Source organism: Microcaecilia unicolor, chromosome 2 (genome assembly GCF_901765095.1).
Source record: "Microcaecilia unicolor chromosome 2, aMicUni1.1, whole genome shotgun sequence".
NCBI lineage: Eukaryota > Metazoa > Chordata > Amphibia > Gymnophiona > Siphonopidae > Microcaecilia > Microcaecilia unicolor.
Window position 1 is genome coordinate 66,383,356 of NC_044032.1, and position 19,806 is coordinate 66,403,161.

The 19,806-nt window shown below is 43.6% G+C and overlaps 1 protein-coding gene across 1 annotated transcript in view; it reads right to left on the reverse strand.

Annotated features, from left to right (window-relative positions):
* The window catches only part of ZFR (zinc finger RNA binding protein), a 306,684-nt gene that overhangs the window by 90,902 nt on the left and 195,976 nt on the right, over positions 1-19,806 (reverse strand). Inside the window, 2 exon segments of the mRNA XM_030193005.1 lie at positions 13,761-13,966; positions 17,807-17,969. Coding sequence (XP_030048865.1) covers positions 13,761-13,966; positions 17,807-17,969 — 369 coding nt within the window.

The following is a 19,806-nucleotide window of genomic DNA, read 5'->3' on the forward strand; positions in this document are numbered from 1 at the left end:
AAACGAACCTTTTCCGGAGATGCGAAGGCGGTAGAACGAGAGGACATGAAATGAGATTGAAGGGGGGCAGACTCAAGAAAAATGTCAGGAAGTACTTTTTCACGGAGAGAGTAGTGGATGCTTGGAATGCTCTTCCGCGGGAGGTGGTGGAAATGAAAACGGTAACGGAATTCAACATGTGTGGAATAAGAATAAAGGAATCCTGTGCAGAAGGAATGGATCCTCAGGAGCTTAGTATAGATCAGGTGGCAGAGCCGCTGGTGGGAGGCGGGGCTGGTGGTTGGGAGGCGGGGATAGTGCTGGGCAGACTTATATGGTCTGTGCCAGAGCCGGTGGTGGGAGACGGGACTGGTGGTTGGGAGGCAGGGATAGTGCTGGGCAGACTTATACGGTCTGTGCCAGAGCCGTGGTTGGGAGGCGGGGCTAGTGCTGGGCAGACTTATACGGTCTGTGCCCTGAAGAGTACAGGAACAAATCAAAGTAGGGTATACACAAAAAGTAGCACATATGAGTTATCTTGTTGGGCAGACTGGATGGACCGTGCAGGTCTTTTTCTGCCGACACCTACTATGTTACAATTAATTCTTTTAATACATGAACGAAACGTCATCTAGTATTTCAAAAGTACAGACTGACAAAATATGGGGATCGGAAAGGGGGTCTGCTGGCTAGGGTGGTTAAATCATGGGCAGGGAATCGTACAATCCCGGCATTGAGAGACCCTCAGGGGCAAATTGTAAGCCGTACAGACGAGCTGTTGCTAGTTTTGCTGAACCACTTCAAAAATCTATACGCTGCTAATAGTCCTCCACTTAGTGACGAGGTAGACAATTTCATGGCCAGATCTGAGATGCCCAAGTTGCCCGCTGAAGTGCAGGAGCTACTAGAGTCACCTTTGCAACCTAGAGAACTTCAAAAAGCAATTCGAGGGTTAAAATAACGTTCGGCTCCAGGGACTGACGAGTTCTCAGGGGAGTTCTATAAAACATTGCAAATACCCCTGGTTCGACCATTACTAGAATACTATCAAGCAGTTATAGATGAGGGAGAGTTCCCCAAATATGAAAATACCGCTTTGATTGCACTGCTGCTTAAACAGGGTAAGAAAGCGGTAGACCCGGACTCATATCAGCCTCATCAACGTAGATATTAAACTCCTTGCAAAGATTTTAGCTAACAGATTGATAGATCATATCCCAGAATTAATAAGCAAGGCGAAAGTGGGATTTATCCTAAAACGGCATTCAGTCTTGCCTGTACGCAGAATTCTCCTAGCTATGGCCCAATGTATCAGCACCTATGAACCTCTTATGGTGGTTAGCTTGGATGCTGCTAAGGCATTTGACCACGTGGATTGGCAATATCTGTTTCAGGCTTTGGAGTGGTTAGAATTCCCAGGTGGGTTCCGCCGGATCATTCAGGTGTTATATACGGGTATTGGGGCGCACATTGTGGCAAACGTTGGTAGATCTGAATGATTCTCAATTAAGAGAGGAACGAGACAAGGGTGTCCATTATCCCCACTGTTATTCGATCTTTCGCTAGAGCCCCTGCTCAGGATGTTAAATGGTTTGAGAAAGATTTGGGGGGTGCATACTGGCGCTGAGGAGGTGAAGGCCTTGGCGTATGCAGATGACATTATGCTGGTCCTAACAGAGCCTCAGGCTTCACTTCAATGTGTGCTGGAAACAGTGAGACATTATGGAACTCTGTCAGGATTCTCTTTAAATCTACAGAAGTCCTGTGCGTTGGCAACTGATGAATCAGTAAAACATACCTGGCGAAGGGAATTTCAGTTAAGATGGGCAGACAAAGTTCTGAAATATCTAGGGATATTAATTCCCAGGGATCTAGCTTCTTTATATAACATCAATGTTAATCCTCTTTTAAAAATGATGAGACACAAGTTGACGCTGTGGCGTGTGCTGCCACTCTCGTTGTGGGGATGTATTGCCCTTTTTAAACATATTGGTCGCCCCCTGGTGGCTTTACCTATTCAAGCAGCTCCCCCTGTTTTTGAAAGGTAGGGAGGAGAAGAGTATGAACAGACTTGTTCAGGCATATTTATGGCAAGGCAAGCAGCCCAGATTACCCTTGGAAACGATTACTACACCGAAGGAGTATGGTGGGATGGGACTGCTGAGTGTGAGGTACTTTTCAATTGCCTGCGCAATGTGCCATATAAACAACTGGTTTCGGGGCACTTCAGAATTCTCTATTACTGCGGCGGAGGTGTCTCTCTTCCGCGAGACACATTTTAGCTACCTCCTCCATGCAGGAAATAAATTACCCACCCACGCCTTTAGGAGACATCCCCTCCTACAGTTGCTTAGAGCCACTTGGAGGTGGGTATGCAGGAGACACAACTTCTTGGCAAAAACTACCCCCTGCTCTCTATCAGTAATAATCCAGATTTCCCTCTGGGGCAGGGGAAAAGTGTCTTTAGCCGTTGGGCAGCTCAAGGAATAGTCTACCTAGCACAGGCGATTAATGAGGAGGGGCAACTAAAACCACTTGCAAAACTCTGTGAGGAATTCGGTATTTCAGAGGGTCAGCAGTTCGCCTATCTCCAACTAAAGCATTATGTGTCGAATTTAAAATGGACAGACCTGACAGAGGATGTAGTTGATGTACTAACAGAGATGTATTCCTTGGGGGCTCAGCAGTTCGTCCCCCAAAATTCCATCATCAGCAACTGAAAGACACTACTACGGAATTTGACCATGGTTGGTCAAAAGACCTAGGCTGCACAATTCCACCTGACGTATGTAGAACATTTATAGGGAACCTGTATAGGATGGGTTTGTCAGTTCCACAGGGCGAGAAGCTATATAGATTCCTTTTAAGAACTCATGTGCCGCTGAAAAGGGCAGCTCGAATCACTGAATCCTGTGATGGCACGTCCAAAATGTGGGAGTGGGTCCGCCTCTCTGGGCCATGTTCTGGTTGTGTCCTCTGGTCAAACTGTTCTGGGGGGGGGGGGGGGGGGGGGGGGGGGTATTATTCTCTCCATAGAACAACTTTGGGGGTGTACCCTGGTATTAGATCCTTTGCTGCTCTTTTTTAAATACAGATGCACTGGGACCCCGTCTGGGTGTTTTAAGCGGTTTGTGGTTGGCTATATTTTATGGGATCTCAACCATTCTGCGCTACTGGTTGTCAGACCAGAGTCCTTCCCTGGTTCTTTGGACAGCACAGTTGATTCAACAAATGAAACTGGATAGATGTGGCATTCGCTCCCTGGACAATGCCTTGGGAGAAAGATTTTGTGCACAATGGGAACCTTTGTGGTTGACTTTGCCCTCTAGAAGGAGAAGTTACATTTTAAATATTTGAGCAGCTCACGTGAGGGAGGGAGGTAGGGGGGTTCACTTGAAGGAGGTAGGGTGGGGGTTGAGGGAGGGTAAGGTTGTGGGGGAGAATAGTTCTGTTGCAGATGTAATTGTTTCTAAATCACCATTGCTATTTCTTCTGGAATTGTGTTATATTCACTATGTAATGTACCAGTCAAGCAATGTTGTCAATAAAAATGATTGAACTTAAACACTATGGACTCATGGGCTAATTCATTTCTGCTAAAACTCAATAAAGAAAAAACACATTGTCTCATCCTCTCATCACAACAAAACATGGATAACCCCACAACTATCAACACCCCAGATTACACCCTCCCCATCTCAGAAAGCCTGAAAATCCCTGGTGTTACAATTGACCGCTACTTAACACTTGAAAGTCAAGCGGCATCCACAACAAAGAAAATGTTCCACTCAATGTGGAAACTCAAACGCCTGAAACAATACTTTCCATGGGCTACATTCCGCTACTTGGTACAATGGTACTAAGCCACCTAGATTATTGCAATGGAATCTACGCGGGATGCAAGGAACAGACCCTTAAGAAGCTTCAGACCGCCCAGATCATGGCAGCTAGGCTCATATTTGAAAACACACGATATGAAAGTGCAAAACCCCTCCGCGAAAAACTTCATTGGCTCCCAATCAAAGAACGCATCACTTTCAAAATCTGCACCATGGTCCACAAAATAATGTACGGTGAAGCCCCAGGATACATGACAGACCTGACTGATCTACCAACTAGAAATACATCCAAATCATCTCAACCCTATCTAAATCTGCACTACCCAAGCTGCAAAGGCCTCAAATACAAATCTACATATGCATCCAGCTTCACCTACATAAGCACACAACTCAAACACACTAACAAAAGCCCTGAAAACGACGTACGACTACCTAACCTTCCGGAAATAATTAAAAACTAACCTATTCAAAAAGGCATACTCACTCCGCGGACCCAACCTAAACCCCTATCCTCTGCGACACATCAATACCAAAGTATGTAACTGGACAAAATTCAACCCCTTCCCGTACATTTCCTTAACTGTGGCTGTGCTACATGAACTTTATCCTACCATTATATCACCTTGTATTTGTTTCACTGGAAGCGGCAATTGCCTCCCGGTACTATGTAAACCACATTGAGCCTGCAAATTTGTGGGAAAATGCGGGATACAAATGAAATAAATAAATAAATAAAATATGGTTAGTCCTATGGAACTAAATATAGAAACAGAATGGATGACGTTGCTGTGATCAAGAGCTCTGCGACTGGTCTCTTGTTTAAATCACATGATTAGGTTCAGGAAATCAAATATCAGTAAAATGCTGCCACCATTTTAGAAGCTGTATAAGCAAGCAGGCTGAGAAATGCCAGCGCCGTTTGTAATAGGTAAATTTCTCTACTTTAAGATTGGTGATGGGGCATGGACATATGTTATTCTTTGGCTTTTGTCATTTTAGGGGTGTTCCTTGAAACAGCTCCAAGGCGAAACAGTCTATGTCGGATTTAAACCCGACTGATTGAGAAACCAACTTTGAGATGAGTATCTATGGTTATTTTAAACTTTCATTATAAAAGAAAAATATAAAGAAACAAATAAAAAGTAAAAAGTATAGTAAAATTGAAATGCTAAAAATTTACACCAAGGACTGATGAGGAGGAGGGTACATAATTCTTGCTGGTGAAAAGTTAAGAACCAATGAGTGGCACCGCTGAGGTCTGTGGTATAACAGCGATATATAACTTTCCTTACCTGAATACCTAATCCACTCTGTCTCCTCTACCTTAACTATGTATTTCTCTTTTCCGGAACTGGTAATCACCATTACGGAACAATGTAAGCCACATTGAGCCTGCAAATAGGTGGGAAAATGTGTGATACAAATGCTACAAATAAATAAATAAATAGTGGAGGTAATTATATTGATGGTAAATAATTCAGAAGCACATTCCACTATTTAGTTACTTGATAGGGAACGTCTATACAAATTCTGATTTATATATAACCTTTAGAGGCAAAGGAGACTGAAACCTTAAAAAATGTCTACTGTCAACAGCATAATTCTTATCCCGCATAATAACCGAAGGCGCCATATATTGTGGAGCCACGCCATAAAGAATTAAAAAGACAAGACAACACAATTTAAAAATAGAATGAGCTTTCATTGGTAACCAGTGGAGACTACACAGCAATGATTTAGCACTTTCAAATATAGATGTTTTACAGATCAGATGGGCTGCAGTATTTTGTAATGTCTGCAGCCTCCGTCAGATAACAACATTATATCCAACATAAATAGCATTGCTAATAGTCCAGATGACCCATAACTAATATCTGTACAATAAATTGAAATACTGTAGTCAAAGCAAGATCTAATATGTCTTAACTTCCACAATAAACTAAACACTTTTGATGACAATGATCGTATATGAGGTTCAAAGGTCAAAGAATTATCCAGATCACACCCAGAAATCTCAGTTGAGGTTTCAGCTTGTATGTAATTACATCAACTGGAAAATCTTTAATTGGTTTAAGTACTCAATTTATTATGCATTTATATTATATATATATTTTTATTTGCTGCATTTGTATCCCACATTTTCCCACCTATTTGCAGGCTCAATGTGGCTTACATTATATAGCAATGGCATCACCATTAACAGAGTAAGAATTTCAGCATATTGTTACAATTAATGTACAAGAACAACAGGTAGGTAGGGTAAATAAAATGATAATACATAACATACAAGTGAGAGTAGGAAAAAGTGTAATGTTCAATAATGATATCATAAAATAATCAAATCAGAAGGGATCAATATTGGTTGGTTCTGGTATAGATTAGGAAACAAGTCATTAAGGAGGATTCTTTTTGTAAGTCTCTTTGAACAGGTACGTCTTCAGTAACTTCCAGAAGGTTGTCAAGTCGTGGGTAGTTTTTATAGTATTCGGTAGTTTATTCCATAATTGTGTGCAGAGGTAGGCGAAGCTAGATGCATGTATTGATTTGTATTTAAGACCTCTGCAACTGGGGTAGTGGAGGTTTAGGAAAGTGCGTGATGAACTTTTGGTATTTCGTGTTGGTAAGTATATATGATGGGGCCTCTCCATGAATGATTTTATGAGTTAAGGTGCAGATTTTGAATGCAATTCTATCTTTTAATGGGAGCCAATGTAATTTTTCTCTAAGAGGTTTGGCACTTTCATATTTTGTCTTTCCGAATATGAGTCTGGCTGCGGTGTACTGGGCATTCTGGAGTTTCTTAATGGTTTGCACTTTGCATCCTGCGTAAATGGAATTGCAGTAATCCAGATGGCTCAGTACCAATGATTGCACCAGCTTGTGGAATATCTCCCTTGGGAAAAAAGGTTTCACTCTTTTAAGCTTCCACATAAAACATTTTCTTTGTGACATTTTTCACAGGGCAATCAAGGGTAAGACTTCGGTCAATAGTAACACCCAGGAGTTTCAGCGTATCTGCAACAGGAAGAGTGTGGCTTGGTGTATTTATATTGGTGTAATTGGTCTTGTTATACTGCGATGAAAGAATAAGACATTGCGTCTTTTCTGCATTAAGCTTAAGCTGGAATGCATCCGCCCATGAGTTCATTATTTGGAAGCTGTTATTAATTTTGTCTGCAATTTCTGGTAAGTTGTTCTTAAACGAAATATATATCGTAATGTCATCAGCGTAAATATACAGGTTTAGGCCTTGACTGGATAGTGATCTGGCCAATGGTAGCATCATTAAGTTAAAGAGAATCGGTGAAAGCGGCGATCCCTGAGGCACTCCACATCCAGGTCTCCATAGTGATGATACGATTGACTTACGTATCACCTGATATGTTCTTGCGGTTAGGAAGTTGTGACACCAATTCAATACATTTCCGCCAATTCCAAAGTATTCTAGGATGTTTAAAAGAACACCATGGTTAACCATGTCAAACGGGCTGGACATATCGAACTGGAGGAGGAGAACATTATTGCCAGTTGCAATAATTTGTTTGAATTTAGTCAGGAGTGTTATAAGAACTGTTTCAGTACTATGATTACCACGGAATCCAGACTGGGATGCATGTAATACTGAGAATTTGCTTAAGTAATCAGTAAGTTGTTTAGTTACTAGGCTTTCCATTAACTTAACTACAAGAGGGATGGATGCAACTGGGCGATAATTGGTTATATCATTTAATTTTTTCTTCTGATCTTTGGGAATTGGTGTAAGTAGTATATTACCCTTATCCATAGGAAAGAATCCATGTTGGAGCATGTGGTTTAGATAGGATGTGAGGTCTGTTAGGAAGCATTGAGGGGCAGATTTTATTAAGTGACTGGGGCATGTCTAGTTTGCAATGGGATTTGGTGAATCTATTGATTGCTTGGGTGACTATGTCCTCCATTAGAGAATTGAAATTTGTCCATATACAGTCTACTGGATATTCATCAGTGGTTGAGTCCAGGCAATCAATGAATATTTTGTAGTTAGAGGAATTAGTTGGTAAGGTGGATCTTAGTTTAATGATTTTTTCGTTGAAGTACGTGGCTAGATCATTTGCTGATGGGGTATCTGAATTAGTTGAGGTGACCGGTGTAGTATCTAGGAGGTTATGAACAGATTGGAATAACTTGTGTAAATCTTTATAACCTGGTCCAATTTTGGATTTGTAATATGACCTTTTAGTCTGTCTGATAGTATATTTGTATTTTCTTAACATTTGTTTCCACGCAGTGAAAGTTTGTTCATCTTTCATTTTATTCCATGCATGTTCGAGCCTCCTTGCTTGAGTTTTTAGTTTTTTCAGTTCATCGTTAAACCAAGGAAGTGAGTTATGTCTTCGCAATGTTTTTGTTTGTAATGGTGCTACTGCATCAAGTATGTACTTGTATCTATTGTCCCAATTTAAAAGGTACTATTTATTACTAGTAAAAAAGGCCCGTTTCTGAGAAATGAAACGGGCGCTAGCAAGGTTTTCCTTGGAGCGTGTATGTTTGAGAGAGTGTGTACCCCAGGTGACCTTGTTAATCACCCAGGGCAACCACTCGAGGTGCCTGAGAAAACAACTCTGGGAGGAGTTAATTGCTTTACTTGCAAGGAGCTCTGACCCCAGCTGACCTTGTTAATCACCCAGGGCAACCACTGCAGGTGCCAAACCAAATATCTCTGCCACCTCAAGTTTCCGGCTGGAGGCTTCAATTAGAACGTTGGAGGTGCCTTTTATATACAGAGATATAATTCTGACGTGCGTAATGGTTTTACTATGTTTATCTTTTTTTTGTGGAAAATATCTTTATTAAGTCAAAGGCAAGTACAATATAGATCAACCATCCAATCAAAACTAATGCAGAACTGAACAATGCAAGAATCACATATGAGGTAACACACCAAAGATGGAAACAGCTCAATGAAAATATTGTTCATCTCCCCCTTAACATTTTCCTTTTAAAACTCCTTAACAGAACCTAAACCCCTCCCCAGGTCTTCACACCTTGTCGAGTAATGTATCAGGCGTTGCCCCAAAGAGGTAGACAGTAAAATCAGCGCTGGATTTTGAGTTACTATGGTAGCTGTTTTTTCTGTAGTTTTTTGGTCTGCCATTGAGCAGATCAGAAGGAGCCTTATGAGGTTGTATGCAGTAAAAGTCTGACTTGTGCCATGGCAGTTGAGGCTCATGTTATCCTATATAATAAAACTCACCCTCAACGTTCTGAGGACACTGACGTCACTTCCGTACATAAAACTCACCCTCAACGTTCTGAGGACACTGACGTCACTTCCGAAATGAAGGGTTCGTGGTGGTGAAGCCACCGAAAGCACCAAATCTCTGGGCCCCGCCCTCACGTCAAACGTGATGACGTCGAGGTGCGGAGCTATGGCGTCAGTGGCTTCACAACGACGAACCGGTGGGTGGGTGGGGTGTTGGGGAGGAAAACCTTGCTAGCGCCCGTTTCATTTGATCCAGAAACGGGCCTTTTTTACTAGTGTAATATTAAGATACTCTATCTCAGCTTCTGTTTTCTTAATTTTAGGAGCAAAATTAGCATTAACATTTGCTTCGCAGTTCTTTGCTTTAAAATCCTCTTTCAATCTTCAACTGTGCTCCACTGCCCCCACTCACCAGAATGGCCACTGTCTTGATCTTATCCTCTTCTCAAACTGCTCACTCTCCAATTTCTGTGCCTCAACTCTTCCCCTCTCTATCATCTGATAACTTTCACACTTAAACACCCTCCTCCCAAGTCCCGTCCAATCTTACCCAATACATTTAGGAATCTTCAGGCTATTGACCCTTCTACTCTGTCCTCCAGTGTTTCAGATCTCTTCACTACCACTATGTTATCCAAGTCTGTCAATGACTTGGATAACAAGTCTGTCTTCCTATAATACTATTCTCTCCTCTGCTCTGGATACTCTCGCTCCTCCTATTCCCCTGTCCTGTAAAACATACCAAACCCCAGCCTTGGCTGACCTCTAGAATCCGCTGCCTACATTCCTGTGCCAGCTCTGCCAAACGCCTTTAGCTGAAATCCCGTGCCCATGCTGACTTCATACATTTCAAATTCTTGCTGACCCTCCTTCCAGTCTGCTCTTTTACTTGCCAAACAGAACTATTACATCCAGTTGACAAATTCTCTTGGCTGAAACCTTCGACGTCTCTTTGCCACACTGAACTCTCTCCTCAAAGTGCCTTCACCTCCAACTCCCCCTTCGCTTTCTCCCCAGACTCTGGCTAAGTACTTTCATGATAAGGTTCACAAGATTAAACTTGAATTCTCAACCAGGTCACCTCCACCTCTCCTTCCCTTAGTCCATTCTCTCAACCCTCCAACCCCTGCCTCCTTTTCTTCCTTTTCTGAGATCACCTCTTCTCTTCCCTGTGCACATGTCCATCTCACCTCTTCCCTTCTATCTATATGCAGTCTGTCCCCCCTCTCTCTTCCACCCATATGCAGCATATCACCTCCCCTCTCCTTTCTATCCATATGGTAGCATGTCCCCCTCTTCTCTCCCTTCCCTTTGTGTGCAGCTTCTCCTCTCTCCTTTCCATCCACAGGCACCATATCTGCCGCAACTCTGCTCTCCCCTCCCTTCTATTCATGGGCAGCTTCTCCCCTCACCCTTCCCATCATGCAAATGTAGCTCTTCCCCTCTACCTCCCTCTGCGGGTCTGGCATCACCTCCTTATCTGTCTGTCCTCCTTCCCCACAGGCCCTACAAACTTACAGAGTTTGCCAAGTGATTACAACAGACTTCCTCCAGCAACTCCAAGGCTTTCCCTCTGCCACATCCTTCTGATGCGGCAACAGGGAGTTGCAACAGAGCCTGGAACTGGCCAGAAAGAGCATGTTGTAACTGCCGCCGGGCCAGGAGGCCAGTTAACTCTGTAAATCTGTAGGGCCCACAGGGAGGGAGGAAAGATGTGCAGCACTGGCACTAACTTTAACTGGCTAAGCTTCACAAGAAGCTCCAAATCTGACTAATACCATGAGTTGGTTCCGGTTCAGTATCTGGATTTTGCTAGTCTGGTTTGTGTCATCCCTTCCCTTTACCCCATGATCTAGAATGTTTTCCTCTCTCTTTCCTTCCTCCCCTTCACCCCTTGATCTAGCATCTCACCATCCTACACTGCCTTCATTCCACGATCCAACATGTTCCCCTCTTTCTTTCACCCCATGATCCAGTATGTTTCACTCTTTCCTTCCTCCCCTTCACCCCATGATCCAGCAGGTTTCCCTCTCTCTCTTTCCTTCCTCCCCTTCAACCCCATAATCCAGGATGTTTCCCTCTCTCTTTCCTTCCGCCCCTTCACCCCTATTAATCCAGCACCTCACCATCCTACCTTCCCTTCATTCAATGATCCAGCATGTTTCCCTCTCTCTTTCCTTCCTCCCATGATCCAGCACGTTTCCTGCTCTTTCCTCCCTCCCCTTCACTCCATGATCCAGCATGTTTCCCTCTCTCTCTCTCCGCCCATTCACCCCATAATCTAGCATCTCACCTTCCCTTCTACCTCTGCCCCAGGTCCATACTTTTCAATGCGATTTTCCCCTTCAGAGCACTAACAGCAACTGATTTTCACATTGATTAGCCTGCCCTGTGTCAGCCCAGGAGTCCTCCTCTCTGCTGCACCCTTGCTGTAACTTTGTTTCCACAGGGGCGTGGCAGAAAGAAGGGACACCTGGGCCAACGCAGGTAAATAAATAAATATGAAACGCTGCTGCTGTTTGTGCTCTAAAGGGGAAAATCAGTTTGAAAGGTACATGGGGGGGGGGGGGGGGGGGGGGGGAGGATAGAGAGAAAAACTCAGGACAGCTGCCTTTGGAGGTGGAGGAAGCGGCAGCGGAGAGAGAGTAGCTCGGGTCAGCTGCCACTTGAAGTTTGCTCATGGGGAGCAGGTGAAAAAAGGTGCCGGTAAGCCGTACCACCGTGTACCAGAACAAAAAAAGCCCTGCTCATGCCCCTCCCTAAAGAAATGGTGTTTCTCTCTGGCTTCAGGGGAACAGTAATATAAACATGGTTCAAAGTAGGACCCATAGCCTGGGTTTCCCAAACCGTGTCACATATATGGATGAAGGGTGGAATAATAAGGTCCTGAAGGATTTTATAGAATTCTGTGCCCAATCCGTCTGGCCCTGGGCCAGTTTTAATTTTTTGGTAACCCCCTGTACCTCCTTCCCTGTTAACGATGTATAAAGAAGTCTTGACTGTTCTGCAGTAAGCTGTGGCAAATTCAAGGAAGAAAAGAATTCCACACAATCTGGTTCTGAAAAGGAGCCCAAATCACATAGAGATGTGTAAAAGTGTATGAATTCCCTTTGGATGTCAGTTAATTTTAGTGCTAGGGTTCCCTATGCCTCCCCTTGACATGCAACTTTTGGTAGACCGGGACTTCACCAAAGAGGCCAACAATTTACCTGTCTTGTTACTCCACTGGTGCAATCTGTATTTATACAATTTGATGTTGTACAGGGCCCTCGCATTTAACAATTTCTGTATTTGCCTCTTGGTTTCAAAATGTGTGGTGCAATTTTGCTCTGAAGGCTGAACAATAAAAAGTCGATGCGTCTCAAGTAACCTGGACACCACCTCTAGTACATCCCGCTCCTTTCTCCTGATGCGCAAAGTAAGAGAGATAATTTTACCCCGGAGAACCGCCTTAGCAGCCTCCCAATATGTCTGAGGCCCCATATCCTCCCCACGATTGTCAGCTAAATAATTCAGCCAAGCCTAAGACACACACTGAAGTTGTTGCTCTGACAGAGAGCAGGGTTCAATCTCTACCTCGAGGAGCGGGAAAGCTCACCCCAGGTGAGTTCTACCCAAACCTGGGCATGATCGGCGACATCTACCATGCCTATTGCTGTCTGTACCAAAGAATGAAACAAGGACCAAGAGAGACCAAAATGTAGTCCAAAGTGTGCATGAACCCTGTGAGCATGAGAGAGAAAAAAGTCAGTCCTCTATGTGGAGCAACCAACAGACATCCAATACTGCCAACTCCCTAATCAAGTAGTAACCCCTTTCCTCATGATCCCCCATGGGCCTTCTAGGTGGCTATCAGAGGGTCGCTGGTGATGTTGTGTTGAAGTCTCCCCCAAGGATAAATGGGTAGATCTCGAACATGGCCAGGCAAGCCTATAGTTGAGTGAAACATTTGAATGTATAGACATTGGGGGCACAGATGCTGTACAGAGCCACTCGAGGATATCTTTGTTTTTTGTTCTCAAATTTTGATTTTATCTAACAATTATGTTGAGCTCTTCCTTTTGAAACTTGTGGACCGCTTGCCAGTCTGTTTTCTGAGAATGAACGAACGACTGAATACACACACACACACCATTTTAAAAGGACACCACAAAACAGTGATAGAACTTAATGAAAAAACTAATTATAACCAAAAAGGTATTGCCAGCTGTTAGCTGAGAGGGAGAACCAGCAAAGTGTGCCCATTAAGCTCTGTGGAAAAATGGTGACTGGTGAGGTCCCACAAAACATCAGCAGGTGGGAAGGTGTGTGCATGCATGATGCTACACTCTAAGACGTTTTATCAAAGAGGGAGAGATGTTCCTGCATATGATTCTGATGGATGATATCATCCACATATGAGAATATATAGTATTCCTGCTTCTTATCAGAGAAGTAAATTTAAATGTATCATGAACATCAAAATGTGTCAGCTGTTAAAATACAGGATGTAAAGGTTTGCCTGAACATTCTAGAAGCTTGATTGCTTTAAGGTGAAAGCAATTCAAGACACTTCCCTCTCCTAGCATACTGGAAAGTAAAGAATGAGAAGGATGACTTCAGAACAAAACATAGGGCAGATATGAGGTATAGATGGAAACTGGGCAAGACTTAAAAAGACACCACTAACTTCAGAACTTCTTAAAGTACATATATCTCACCTGTCCTTGCTGACATCCTTCTTATCATCAGTTTCCTTCCCCTTGCTTTTATCTTGTTCTGTCAAAAAGTCTGACACAAGTTTCAGGGCACGTTCAGTGATGGAAACTATTTTCTGGACAGCCTGAAGCTCCTCTTCTGTTGGATAAATGGTTGCATGTTTAGTCATCACGTAACGATCATCAGATGAGTCTGGGCGTCGGAGAGGCTGCACAAAGAAGAGCAAAATTAACTTTGCCAAGAAAACAAAAAGACATTTTCTAATCCATGATCATACCTTTGCACCATGTGCAACTGAGTGCCTATATACTAAGTTCCATAACAACTGAACTATATAATGCATTTCTGTTCTTTCCACTGCTCACTACTATTTCTCCTATCTCACTGGTACCCATACATCTAACCCTTATCCACTGTCCTACTGTATTTATCATTTCTATGGCATCACTATATTACGCAGCACTGCACAGATGCCCTTAAGCGTCTTTGATCTATGGAGCTCAAAATCTAGTCAAGGCACACAGCCAAACAGGTTGTGGAAAACTTTTTTTTTTTTTTTTAGCATACAATTGAAATTTGGCCGGAGAGGGAGCATAATGCAGCAACTCAAAGTTGTTAATCACATCTGATATAGCGAAGATACTTACCTGTTGCAAGTATTCTCCGAGGACAGCAGGCTGATTGTTCTCACAATTGGGTTAACATCCGCGGTGGCCCAGGAACCGGCAAACATTTTGCAAGCAAAATACAGAAAAACTTTGTAGAACGTTCCATCGCGCGAAGCAACGCAAACCGCGCATGCACGAGCGTGCCTCTCTAGTTTAATCAAAAAGCATAAACACAAAAACAACAACTCCAAAGGGGAGGAAGGCAGGTTTGTGAGAACAATCAGCCTGCTGTCCTTGGAGAATACCTGCTACAGGTAAGTATCTTTGCTTTCTCCGAGGACAAGCAGGCTGCTTGTTCTCACAATTGGGGTATCCCTAGCATCCAGATTCACCCAAAACAATGAACACCGCCTGCCCAAACCGACTATCGCGTCGGGTATCTTGCTGAAGGCAGTAGTGAGATGTGAATGTGTGGACTGATGACCACGTCGCAGCTTTGCAAATCTCTTCAATGGAGGCCGACTAAGTGGGCCACTGACGCAGCCAAGGCTCTAACATTATGAGCTGTGACGTGACCCTGTAAGGTCTGCCCAACTTGGGCATAAGTGAAAGAAATGCAATCTGCTAGCCAATTGGAGATTATGCGTTTTCCGATGGCAACTCCCCTCCTGTTGGGATTGAAAGAAACAAACAACTGGGCGGACTGTCTGAAGGGCTTCGTCCGCTCCATGTACAAGGCCAATGCTCTCTTGCAGTCCAAGGTATGTAAACTGCTTTCGCCAGGGCGGGTATGAGGATGGGGAAAAAATGTTGGCAAGATAATTGACTGGTTCAGATGGAAGTCCGACACCACCTTCGGCAAGAACTTAGGGCGAGTACGGAGGACTACTCTGTTGTGATGAAACTTGAGGTAAGGAGCATGCACTACCAAGGCTTGAAGCTCACTGACTCTCCGAGCTAAAGTAACAGCCACCAAGAAAATGACCTTCCAGGTCAAGTACTTTAGATGGCAGGAATTCAGTGGTTCAAAAGGAGGCTTCATCAGCTGGGTGAGAATGACGTTGAGATCCCATGACACTGGTGGAGGTTTGACAGGGGGCTTTGACAAAAGCAAACCTCTCATGAAGCAAACAACTAAAGGCTGTCCAGAGATAGGCTTACCATCTACACGTTGATGAAAAGCACTAATCGCACTAAGGTGAACTCTTACGGAGTTGGTCTTGAGACCAGACTCTGACAAGTGTATAAGGTATTCAAGCAGGGTCTGTGTAGGGACAAGAAAGAGGATTTAGGGCCTTGCTGTCGCACCAGACGGCAAACCTCCTCCATTTGAAAAAGTAACACCTCTTGATGGAATCTTTCCTTGAAGCAAGACTCGAGAGACACCCTCTGAAAGACCCAAGGAGGCGAATTCTAAGCTCTCAACATCCAGGCCATGAGAGCCAGAGACTGGAGGTTGGGATGTAGAAGCAATCCCTCGTTCTGGGTGATGAGGGTTGGAAAACATTCCAATCTCCACGGTTCCTCGGAGGACAACTCCAGAAGAGGGAACCAAATCTGACGCGGCCAGAAGGAAGCTATCAGAATCATGGTTCCGCAGTCTTGCTTGAGTTTCATCAAAGTCTTCCCAACTAGAGGTATGGGAGGATACACATACAGAAGGCCTGTTCCCCAATGCAGGAGAAAGGCATCTGACGCTAGTCTGTCGTGGGCCTGGAGCCTGGAACAGAAGTGAGGGACAAAAAGATCCAAAGAGGGGGTGCCCCACGCTCAGAAGATCTTGCAGACTACACCCATGTTCAGTGACCACTCGTGAGGTTGCATTACCCTGCTCATTCTGTCGGCCAGACTGTTGTTTACGCCTGCCAGATAAGTGGCTTGGAGAAACATACCGTGACGGCGGACCCAAAGTCACATCTGGATGGCTTCCTGACACAGAGGGCGAGATCCGGTGCCCCCCTGCTTGTTGGTGTAATACATGGTAATCTGATTGTCTCTCTGAATCAATCTAACTTGGTTTGACAGCCGGTCTCTGAAAGACTTTAGAGCGTTCCATATCACTCTTAATTCCAGGAGGTTGATCTGCAGACCTTTTTCCTGAAAGGACCAAGATGCTTGAGTGTGAAGCCCATCTATATGAGCTCCCCACCCCAGGAGGGATGCATCCGTCGTCAGCACTTTCTGTGGCTGAGGAATTTGGAATGGACGTCCCAAGGTCAAATTGGGCCGAATCATCCACCACTGCATGGAATTCCGAAAGTCGGTGGACAATTGGATCACATCCTCTAGACTGCCCGCAGCTTGATACCACTGGGAAGCTAGGGTCCATTGAGCTGATCTCATGTGTAGACGTGCCATGGGAGTTACGTGAACTGTAGAGGCCATGTGCCCCAGAAGTCTCAACATCTGCCGAGCAGTGACCTATTGAGACGCTCGAACCATAGACACTAGGGTGAAGAGATTGTCTGCCTTCGCCTCGGGGAGAAAAGCTCGAGCTGTCTTTGTGTTCAACAGTGCTCCAATGAACTCCAATTTTTGAACTGGGGTGAGATGGGACTTGGTATAATCGATCACGAACCCCAGTAGTTCTGGCACCTGAATAGTCATTCGCATGGACTGCAAAGCACCCACCTCCGATGTGCTCTTCACCAGCCAATTGTCAAGGGAAGACATGCACTCCCAGTCTGCGTAGTGACACTGCGACTACAGCCAGGCACTTGGTAAACACACTGGGTACAGACGCCAGACCAAAAGGCAGTGCACAGTACTGAAAGTGCTGCGTTCCTAGCCGAAACTGAAGATACGTCCTGCGAGCTGGGAGTATCGAGATATGGGTATAAGCATCCTTTAAGTCCAGAGAGCATAGCCAATCGTTTTCCTGAATCATGGGAAGAAGGGTGCCCAGGGAAACCATTCTGAACTTTTCTTAGATATTTATTTGTTGCATTTGTACCCACATTTTCCTACCTATTTGCAGGCTCAATGTGGCTTACATAATGCCGTAGTGACAGTCGTCACTTCCGGATCTGAGAAATACAAAGTGGTATAGAATGTACATTATAGGGTATATTACAAAGTGGTATTGCACTAATGTTCATGGATGATAGAGTAATTTACATTATGCCGTAATGGCGGTCTCCATTTCCGGGTCTGAGAAATACAAAGTGGTATAGCATTGTTATTCGTAGATCACAGAATTACAAGGTGGTATTACATTAAAGTTCATAGATGATAGAGTAAATTAAAGGGCAGTTAGTCAAATATAAAAAGTTCATTTCCGGTATGGACAAACATAATCAATGTTGAAGACCATAACTATCACTTAATATTAGGGTACCGTGTGCCACTATTCAGAGCTGAGTGGGATGACATGCCCATCTAAGAAATGCTTGTCTGAAGGACCAAAGGGGATGTTAATATTCAACAAAAGAGAAACTTACTGCTGGTCCTTGTGGTTGAGGTGGCATTCCTGGTCTTACTCCTAGTAGGCCTGGAGGTCCTGGAGGACCATGGGGATATCCTCCATCAGGCATTCTACGACGATCATCCCAGTGATGCTGTTCTTCTTCCATTCGCCTCCAATACATGTCTTCTTCATAGCGTCTAAAACAGATGAATGACATAATACATATCAAAATAAAACTTTCTACTAATAGCATATTATTAAATCTTTAATACTCATGTTTTGCTGAATTACCCATCTTGTATGGCTGAATATTTAGATTCCCTGGCCGTGCCAATAGGAATTTAAAATATTTATTCGAGCAGAAATGAAATCAAATATGAAGATATTCCACCCAAAACTGTAGAAATTCACCTGCTGTATCAACATTGATGTTACGAGATCAGCAGTATAGTTAGTTACTGAAAACAAGAGCACAAAACAATCCAGCACACTATTAAATGCAAATTGTGGCAACATACTATATAGCACAGATACTTACTCGTAGCAGGTGTTCTCCGAGGACAGAAAGCATAAATTCTCATATATGGGTAGTGTCATCCATGGAGCCCAGTATGGACAATGTCATAGTGCACTATCACTTTAAAAGGAGGTGCACCCACCATGCATGTGCAGATGGCTTCCCGCCTGACACTCAAGTGCAGGATCAGCAGTATAGTATGAAAGATAAGAAGATAACTCCAAGGGGAGGTGGAAGGGCTGTGAGAATATATATCTGCTGTCCTCGGAAAACACCTGCTACAGGTAAGTAACTTTGCTTCTCTGAGGACAAGCAGGCACAATATTCTCAAATGTGAGACTCGCTAGCTGCCAGGTTCACAATGTCAATAATTAACTTGGTAACACTGCCGCCTTGCAAATTTCTTCAATGGAGGAAGAGTGAAAATGGGCTACTGAAGCCGCGATTGTTCTTACATTGTGAAAGGTGACATGGCCATGAACTGTCAGTCCAGCTTGAGAATACATGTAGGAAATACAGTCAGCCAGTTAAGTCAACATAGTACATTTGGCAATTCCCAATCTGTTAGGATTGAAAGATACAAAACTTTTGGAGGACTCCCTATGAGGTTTAGTACACTCCAGATAATACGCTAGAGCACACTTTCAGTGTAAGGTATGCAGTGCTGCTTCTCCAGGATGAGAGAGTGTGGCTTAGGGAAGAAGACAGAAAGTACAATGGATTGATTGAGGTGGAACTCCGATACCACTTTAGGGAGTAGAGAGGTGTGGTAGCCGTGTTAGTCCACTTTTAAAGGTAATCAATAAGATGATACCTTTTTTTATTGGACATAACTTAATACATTTCTTAATTAGCTTTCGAAGGTTGCCCTTCTTCGTCAGATCGGAAATAAGCAAATGTGGTAGATGACAGTATATATAAGTGAAACATCAAAGCATTCCAGTGACAGTCTAATGGGATGGGGGTGGATAGGTGAGAGACAGGAAGAGTCGGGTGGATGGGGGACAGGGAGAAATGCATGGAGACAGGAGGGTGACAAAGTAGTACAATTTTATGTTTTATAATGGGCTAGAAAACCCAGATCTTTGTTAAGTCCTGTCTGGTGGGTGTCAAAATATTTAATCATTCTGACTTCAAAGGTCTTACGTTCCTGTATTGTTTTAAAGTTCCCTTTCAGAATTCTCACCATGAAATCACTGGTACAGTGTTCTGGTTTTGTAAAGTGCTGCCCCACAGGCGTGACATCTTTATTGGTACTAGCATTTTTCATATGGTGTCTATGTAAATTAAATCTCTTCTTTAGCATCTGACTTGTTTCTCCAATGTAGCAGCTTTTGTTGCATATTTTACACTGAATGATATATACCACATTGGAAGATGAGCACGTGAAAGATTCTTTAATGCTGAATATTTTTCCTTTGTGAATGACTGTGGGGTCCTGTGAAATGTTTTGGCATAGTTTGCAGCAGGATATATTGCAAGGATGTGTGCCATTCTTTTCTTTTTGAGCCTGTGTT